This window comes from Mixophyes fleayi, chromosome 8 (genome assembly GCF_038048845.1).
Source record: "Mixophyes fleayi isolate aMixFle1 chromosome 8, aMixFle1.hap1, whole genome shotgun sequence".
Lineage (NCBI taxonomy): Eukaryota > Metazoa > Chordata > Amphibia > Anura > Limnodynastidae > Mixophyes > Mixophyes fleayi.
Window position 1 is genome coordinate 139,702,972 of NC_134409.1, and position 9,548 is coordinate 139,712,519.

Below are 9,548 nucleotides of genomic sequence, written 5' to 3' on the forward strand. Positions count from 1 at the left end.
TCTGAACCCCCCCCAACCCTCGCACTTTCCCAAACCTCTAACCCACTAACTCACACTAATCTGAGCCTCTGAACCCCCCCAACCCTCGCACTATCCCAAACCTCTAACCCACTAACTCACACTAATCTGAGCCTCTGAACCCCCCCAACCCTCGCACTATCCCAAACCTCTAACCCACTAACTCACACTAATCTGAGCCTCTGAACCCCCCCCAACCCTCGCACTATCCCAAACCTCTAACCCAATAACACACATTGTCCCAAGACTAGCGAACCCCCTAGGTTACACAATTTCTAGCCTATGACCCAAAACCTCACACTATACCGAGCCTCTGATACAGAGAGTCACTCTGTCCAAAGTCTCTGATACACAACTTCACTCTGTCCTGAGCCTCTGATACACAACTTCACTCTGTCCTGAGCCTCTGATACACAACTTCACTCTGTCCTGAGCCTCTGATACACAACTTCACTCTGTCCTGAGCCTCTGATACACAACTTCACTCTGTCCTGAGCCTCTGATACACAACGTCACTCTGTCCAGAGCCTCTGATACACAACGTTACTCTGTCCGGAGCCTCTGATACACAACGTCACTCTGTCCAGAGCCTCTGATACACAACGTTACTCTGTCCGGAGCCTCTGATACACAACGTCACTCTGTCCGGAGCCTCTGATACACAACGTCACTCTGTCCAGAGCCTCTGATACACAACGTCACTCTGTCCAGAGCCTCTGATACACAACGTTACTCTGTCTGGAGCCTCTGATACACAACTTCACTCTGTCCTGAGCCTCTGATACACAACGTCACTCTGTCCGGAGCCTCTGATACACAACGTCACTCTGTCCAAAGTCTCTGATATACAATCTCACTCTGTCCAGAGCCTCTGATACACAACGTCACTCTGTCCAGAGCCTCTGATACACAACGTCACTCTGTCCAAAGTCTCTGATATACAATCTCACTCTGTCCAGAGCCTCTGATACACAACTTCACTCTGTCCTGAGCCTCTGATACACAACGTCACTCTGTCCAGAGCCTCTGATACACAACGTTACTCTGTCCGGAGCCTCTGATACACAACGTCACTCTGTCCAGAGCCTCTGATACACAACGTTACTCTGTCCGGAGCCTCTGATACACAACGTCACTCTGTCCAGAGCCTCTGATACACAACGTCACTCTGTCCAGAGCCTCTGATACACAACGTTACTCTGTCCGGAGCCTCTGATACACAACGTCACTCTGTCCAGAGCCTCTGATACACAACGTCACTCTGTCCAGAGCCTCTGATACACAACGTTACTCTGTCTGGAGCCTCTGATACACAACTTCACTCTGTCCTGAGCCTCTGATACACAACGTCACTCTGTCCGGAGCCTCTGATACACAACGTCACTCTGTCCAAAGTCTCTGATATACAATCTCACTCTGTCCAGAGCCTCTGATACACAACTTCACTCTGTCCTGAGCCTCTGATACACAACGTCACTCTGTCCGGAGCCTCTGATACACAACGTCACTCTGTCCAAAGTCTCTGATATACAATCTCATTCTGTCCAGAGCATCTGATATTGAACATGTTTTGTGCACTTCAGAATATGTGTGTGTATGTCTGTATGATAGTGACTCTGCTGCCAAGACAAAACAAACTGCGTGCATGTGAGCAACGTACAGCGCTACTAAGTGAAGTGCCCTCTTAATATGCATGGCAGAAAGCAGTGTTGTTCAGCTGTACAGGTCATTATAATTCAGCAGACTAAAGAGATAAAAGGGAAATGAAATTGTAGCTGTGGAGACCTCCCCCACCTGTGCCCCCTCCTGCATCCAAGCGATAAACTGCAGCCGCTTCCCGTTTAATAGCCCACTAAAGCGTATGGCGGTCTGGCTCCTGTGCCAGCCTCCTGTTTTATCTCTCCCGGCCGGAGAGTCCACGGCTTCTGAGCAGAGGCCACTTAATCCTGTAATAAAATCGTCTTTCTGGCTAATAAAGTCACCTCTTAATTATAATGCACCACAACATCTCCGTGCTGAACACATCTCAGCAAACACGCATGTGAAATATGCAGCCAACATGTATTTATAGTGGAAACCGCCAATTACAGCATAAGGATATGGAAAAAGCATCCAACATACCAAACTGTAGAAAGTGCATCAATCTTGATAAGATATTTTTAGCTAGGCTTAGTCAATAAATATATAGCTGTTGCAGAGCATGCTGGGTAAGGTAGTCCAATAACAGCATGTGACCATCCAACCGTGGCATCTATCTGAACAGTGCCCAGTTAAGACCTCATGGGTTCTAGGCAAGATAACGGTGTGGGCCTCTCCTCCTCCCTCCGTTTGTCAAAAGAAAACGGGTTAAAGTAATCTGGGCCCCTGAGTACACACCAGGCCCTAGGCGGAAGGCTAGATTGCCTAATGGACGATCCGGCTCTGTATTTAATCACGATAAATTTCACATCCTTTGTACATCTCTCTCCTGATTGCAAACCGTCGCGGTAGCATCTTGCAGTAAACGGGTTAAAATGGGACTAAAAGTAAAACAAGACTGTAAAAAACAGTATATAAATGGCGTCGATTTCCTGTTCTAGCGACACAAAAGCTCTTTGTTATCTTTTAAAAAGGAATGTTTTAAGGCTAGCACTTACAGGGCAATTTTTAATTGGCACACACATTATTCCAGCCTACTCTTATCTGGTGGGGGTCAGGATATCTGCGTGCGACAAGCTCCTACCGCATTCTAGCAAATTACTGGGATGCAGAGAGGAAGGTTGTGGCTTTTGGCAGTGGCAAAGATGTTATTTGTGCCCCCAGCCCCCCTCTCTTTCCTAAGCTCAGGTGACGGGAGGAATGTGGGGGGGGAGGGGGGGGGCGACGATCCAGCGTCTGCGCTATTATTACCTCTGATGTTAAAATGTGCCGACTGTCAACGCAAGTCAAATACACAATCGCAGAATGCATCTGCAATCCATAAAAAACACTCTTCCCTCCCGTCTCCCTTAATGTCACCGAGGCGCGTCCTAGTAATGTCATTAAACCTTCAGCCAGGGCACATAAGAGAGACAATTTGCCGGGGGAACAATGCGAGGAAAGAGCTGCCTATTTGTGAAAGGGTTTATTACAGCAAAGTAACATTCCCGGATAAAAAGGACACATATCATTTCTGTAGCCCCCTCGCTCCTATTGCTCTTCCCAGATTAAGTACCAAATTGCCAGTTCTAGAAAAATATCCAAGGCCGACTCCTCCAGCCCTGGAGCAACGGAAGATTGTGAGGAGTAAAGCACAACGCATCCATGCAAAGTGCACTCTCTCCCCCATGGCAGTCCCTAAATCTGCTTCCCACAAAGTATTTGTCTTCCTCTGAATTAATTTAATTTTACCACGTTTCCCAAATAGCTCCGGTTCATACACACCTGGTTCACTTTGTCTACATATACCAATTATTACTTTACCCCAAACGCTCCCTAACTCATCGCTCTCCATCATGTTTCAGCCTTGAACTTTTCCAAAGTTGTCCAACCTCCCTAAAGAACAGAGAGGCCCCGATTCCTTCGTTCTAATTCCAGAGCTATAAAATGATGTCCTCACTGACCTCTCAGAGCTTTCCATTTACCCATGCCCAAAAAATGTTGCCTTATCCTATAATTATCACAGATTAAAACACTTCTCATCTATCACACAGAAATGTTATTGTCCTTTGGATAATTCAGATTCCTCACACCTATATCACCCTCTAACTACAGCGCATAGCTGGCTCCACCTACAGCGCCACAACTGCTCCTCCCACAGCGCAGCCATCTATGTTTTCCTTTTTTTTTTTAAATGGCAGCACATCTGACTGCACCTTGCCCGTATTGCCAACCGTCAGTAATTTTACTGACTGTCCGCAGGGCTGTATTTACCTATTAGGGTGACTAAGAACATCTACGGCAGAATACAAGTGGTTTTATATTTAATTTATTTCCTTAATTTCCATTTTTATCTTCACACCTTTCTCCAGCTAAATATAATGGTGGAGGGTATGCTGGATGGAGAGTTATGATTGCGTGAAATAATGTAGTCTGTATTCACTCCAGGGCAAGGCCACCTCGGACTGGCACTAAAACATATTGGGTCTGCTCACAGCTGTCAATCAATGTCTTTAAAATGCTGCTGCTTACAATGGTGGGTGGCTCAGTCTGTGCCTTACAGACAGGCCGACTTCATCTAAACCATCTTCATCTAATCGCAACTGATCACTTTAATACATATGCAAACATAGGAGAAAATATACACAAAGTTCCTTATCCACAGACATGCTTCTTATATAAAGTACACCTCTAGGGTAACTTACAAAGCCACAAAATGTAGCTCCCTTAGTACTAATGCTGCATGCGACTGTTGGTATGCGCTAATGTGCCCAATTCTAGCAACATGTATGATGTTTACACGCGAAAATCGTAGTGCCGGCGCGAAAGGCTTATTCATGGGCGCAACTCAACTAACGTAATAATAATGTACGATACTGACACGTTCAGTAAGAGACTCAATGTCCTCTCACTCTTATGACTCATTTAAGACAGTATTCTAGGAGGAAAACATAAACGTTTCAATTAATGATGGGGGTTGTCCTAGTAGCAGGATCGCTACTCAATGTACAAGTTCAGGTGACGCATTACCTGGGTATACATTGCTCAAATATGGTTTAACAAAAGGCACGGGAGATTTCTCTGGCTTGGGAACGGCACGTTAAGAGGCCGTAGGTCTGGCGGACAGAAATCCCATAGAAACTGGTAATCAATGGGAGGCTGAATTATAGAAATAAACAGGGAATCAAAGGGGATCCGTCACCCACATTATTCATGAGAATGCAGCCTGTCAGTTTACTAGGAAGTGGTTGCATTACTGAGGCGTGAGGTACAAATGCCTCAGTGATGTCACTAGTTCCTGTTAGATTGATTGGTTGTCCGTGCAGTGTGTGGACGTCAGGTACAGCCGGATGCCCTGGAACTGATCCATGCAGCCGTTTCTCCCAGGGCAAAAACACAACTGTCAGAACCCTATGGAAAGTGGCTGGGGGAGGTGGCTTCACTACCAGCTTATTCTAGGTGGTAGAGCAGCGTTAACTGACATTAAACAACATCCACAGAGGTACAGAAGACTGGTTTCATCACACGCCTCTGATGGGAGCTTGTAGCCTGTTCTCCGAACTTATGCTCATCAGTAGTCAGTTGCCACCACATGTGAAAGGCCATTCTTAACCAATCCAGGAGTCCAGGTGCTTGGACCAACAACCAGGGAGCCCATAAATTGTTATTGGCCAACGAGGATATTTTTCCAACAACATTTTAGGAGCTGTCAGATCAAATGTTGTCATTTTTTAAGAAATAGGAGGAAAGGTTTTGGCCTGCACTTGTCATGTGTAGCGTGGGATCAACCACTAAGTAACCGAGGATCCCACCTAAGGCCCAGTAGGCACTGATGGGCCTGGATTACTCAAACATATTTTTATGTGGGTTTTTTGACAAATGTAGGGGTAGAATTACTAATAAATGTAATGTTATTCTGGGTTTAATTTATCAGACTGAAGTACCTCTTGGATGCATTTGAGGGACCCCTTGGTACCACAGATTGAAAACCTAGGTTATCGATATTACCGATACGTCCATAAATATATTCCTATTCTGCACACAGATTTATCCTGCTCTGACAGGACACAAACAGGTCCTACAAATTGCTCACTGCCCCATTGTGTATGTTGTTACATTGTTCAAGCCATTTATCCTGCAAACACAGCGTGCACTTAGTTACATTTTGCATTTAGAGATCCATCCCCATCTCTCGCACACAGCCTTTCTTATATCCATTATCACATTCTGCAGGAAAGTCTCAACCCTCCAGAGACTTGCTCGCGATAATTATCTTAATTGACTTTAATATTTCCCTTTGTAGTGTTATAGGTTTTCTTTTTGTAATTAGCTGCCATTTCTGCACACATGTCCCCAAACATCCAGCGCGCATCTCCTGCTGGATCTAGGAGGGAAAGTGCTATTCCGAGCTCAAATATCCTCCTTATATTCCTCAAGAGCAATGGGCTGCTCTGCCCCAGAAGAACAACATTTTATCTGCTCCCTGAAACACCTGCTGCCCTATTAGAAGAGGGAAAAGGGGCACAGGAATATTATAACTTCAGGCATTACGTAATTCATGCAGCACTAACAGGTCTGCAAACTTACTGCAGAATATATTGGGAACGTAGCATCACAATCCACTGAAACAACAGTCCCAGCATTTATGGGTTCAAATTTTCATTGCAACACACACCACCGTCCCCCATATATCTAAATATATTCTGCAAGCCTAATGCTCCAAGTGTTTAGTAATAAACAGCCATCACATGCCCCCAAGCAATATTCCCAGACTATAATCTGACATTGATCACCATATTTTACAACCATTCCTATAAAGAAGAAACAACACGTAATCTCAAATTCCCAACGAGCACTTGGAGCCATCAGCACAGAGGAGATTGCAATGCTCTGCAGTCAAGTTTGGTGGAGAACTTTCCATAAATGCAGGGAATAAATAAATGAACACTTGTATATATAATGATGGACATACTGTACAATACAGACCAGGCTGAATGTTGTGTAAATTAGTGTTGCACAGGGGGCTTTGGATCAGAGGGTGTTTCGGAGATGAGGACGCCCTGTGCTCCTTTCAAACTAGCATACGAAATATTTATGACTTTGCAGTACACATATTTGAGGGGTTCAGGGAGGGAAAAGCGACTCAGGATAATCAGTTAAACAATCGGTTGTGAGATCAGCCCATTAATGGATTGTAGTCACCCAAAGCACTCTGACACCATAACTTAGACACTGCAATTGGGTAAGAGTGGTGGGCACAGATGTAGGGTGATAATGAGGGTGTATGGACATAGAGAAAAAGTTTCGATTTAGGGAGACCGGGTGCATTCACAGGTGTGAGACCAGTATCGGGAGATCGAGGTGGAGGAGTCACAGGTGCTGGAATTAGGGGGATGATGAAACAAGCAGTAGATGGGTGAAGTGATAATATTTTGGGACCCGGTTCTGACTATAAAAAGACACAAGTAGATCGAGTTTTGAAGGCTGAGGGGGCACGACGCCCACAAATGAGGGAAGAAACAAGATTTCCAGTAAAAGGGGAGGGGGTCATATCTGTAAATGAGGGGGGACAAAGTGGGTGAGCATGAGAAGACACAGAGGGGGGTGGGGGGTTATATATTAACCCTCCCTGGATAAGAGGTAAACATGGTTCATATATAAATGTAATGTCACAATAGCAGGGTCAATGTGACAATGACAAAATACACTGACACATTAGCTGAAACAAAGAGTCAGGAAGAACGGACAACAAATAACGGTAAAATGGTGGGGTGAGGGGTAAATTCACAGGGTACCCGAACGATACGAGTTATAATAATGGAGAATGAGATATAAACGTACTGATGTAAGAGGTGCTGCCTGGTACTGAGGGATGTACTAACAGTATTATGGTGCTGTATGCCTAGCACTCACGGGTGTAATACCAGTATTATGGTGCTGTACGCCTGGCACTGAGGGGTGTAATACCAGTATTATGGTGCTGTACACCTGGCACTGAGGGGTGTAATACCAATATTATGGTGCTGTACGCCTGGCACTGAGGGGTGCAATACCAGTATTATGGTGCTGTACACCTGGCACTGAGGGGTGTAATACCTGTATTATGGTGCTGTACACCTGGCACTGAGGGGTGTAATACCAGTATTATGGTGCTGTACGCCTGGCACTGAGGGGTGTAATACCTGTATTATAATGCTGTACACCTGGCACTGAGGGGTGTAATACCTGTATTATAGGTGCTGTACGCCTGGTACTGAGGGGTGTAATACCTGTATTATAATGCTGTACACCTGGCACTGAGGGGTGTAATACCAGTATTACGGTGCTGTACGCCTGGCACTGAGGGGTGTAATACCAGTATTATGGTGCTGTACGCCTGGCACTGAGGGGTGTAATACCAGTATTATGGTGCTGTACGCCTGGCACTGAGGGGTGTAATACCTGTATTATGGTGCTGTACACCTGGCACTGAGGGGTGTAATACCAGTATTATGGTGCTGTACGCCTGGCACTGAGGGGTGTAATACCAGTATTATGGTGCTGTACGCCTGGCACTGAGGGGTGTAATACCTGTATTATGGTGCTGTACACCTGGCACTGAGGGGTGTAATGCCAGTATTATGGTGCTGTATGCCTGGCACTGAGGGGTGTAATACCTGTATTATGGTGCTGTACACCTGGCACTGAGGGGTGTAATACCAGTATTATGGTGCTGTACACCTGGCACTGAGGGGTGTAATGCCAATATTATGGTGCTGTACGCCTGGCACTGAGGGATGTAATACCTGTATTAGGGTGCTGTATGCCTGGCACTGAGGGGTGTAATACCAGTATTATGGTGCTGTACGCCTGGCACTGAGGGGTGTAATACCTGTATTAGGGTGCTGTACGCCTGGCACTGAGGGGTGTAATACCAGTATTAGGGTGCTGTTAGTGCCCGGTATTAAGGTTCTGAGTTACTGGTACCAAAGGGTGAAATTCCCGGTATTAGGGTTCTGTGTCTAGTATTGAGGGGTACAGCGCTGGGTACAAGGGTTCTGTATGACTGTTACTGGGGGTGTAGTGCCCAGAGTTATCATTCTTTACCCGGTATACAGGGGGGGGGGGGGGGGCAATGCCCGGTATTGGGGTCCTGTGTGCCCGGTATAGAGGGGGGGGGGCAGTGCCCAGCATAGAGGGGGGTTGCAATGCTCGGTCTGGATGGGTGCAGTGCCCGGTATTCAGCCCCCGGCTCGGTACTCACGTGTGCTGCAGCGGGAACCTGTAGCCGTCGGTCCCGGGGAGCAGGATGAGGCCGGTGTGGATGAGGCACAGGGCCGGGAGCAGCGGGCTGAGAGCCCCGGTACCGAGCAGCACCATCCTGCAGAGTGAGAGAGGCAGCGGCTGGGAGCGCAGCACAAGACTGCTGGAGACCGGGGGAGGGAGGAGGGAGAGCGGAGAGACTGCCCTATATGTGCGACCCACCCCGGAGAGACTGCCCACCTAATACAGAGACTGCCCACCCAGAGACTGCCACCCTCTATATACAGAGACTGCCCACCCAGAGACTGCCCACCTCCTGTATACAGAGACTGCCCACCTAACCCAGAGACTGCCACCTCCTGTATACAGAGACTGCCCACCCTCTATATACAGAGACTGCCACCTCCTGTATACAGAGACTGCCCACCCAGAGACTGCCACCGTATATGCAGAGACTGCCCACCCAGAGACTGCCACCCTCTATATACAGAGACTGCCCACCCAGAGACTGCCCACCTCCTGTATACAGAGACTGCCCACCTAACCCAGAGACTGCCCACCCAGAGACTGCCACCCTCTATATACAGAGACTGCCCACCTAACCCAGAGACTGCCACCTCCTGTATACAGAGACTGCCCACCCAGAGACTGCCACCCTCTATATACAGAGA

At 47.0% G+C, this 9,548-nt stretch overlaps 1 protein-coding gene across 2 annotated transcripts in view; it reads right to left on the reverse strand.

Annotated features, from left to right (window-relative positions):
- Nucleotides 1-9,126, reverse strand: part of CACNA2D2 (calcium voltage-gated channel auxiliary subunit alpha2delta 2) — a 138,543-nt gene extending 129,417 nt beyond the window's left edge. For both annotated transcript variants that reach the window (XM_075183841.1, XM_075183840.1), the window contains exon 1: nt 8,879-9,126. In XM_075183841.1, coding sequence (XP_075039942.1) covers nt 8,879-8,994 — 116 coding nt within the window. In that variant the 5' untranslated portion in view covers nt 8,995-9,126. The remainder of the gene's footprint in view (nt 1-8,878) is intronic.
- Between the last annotated feature and the right edge of the window lie 422 nt (nt 9,127-9,548).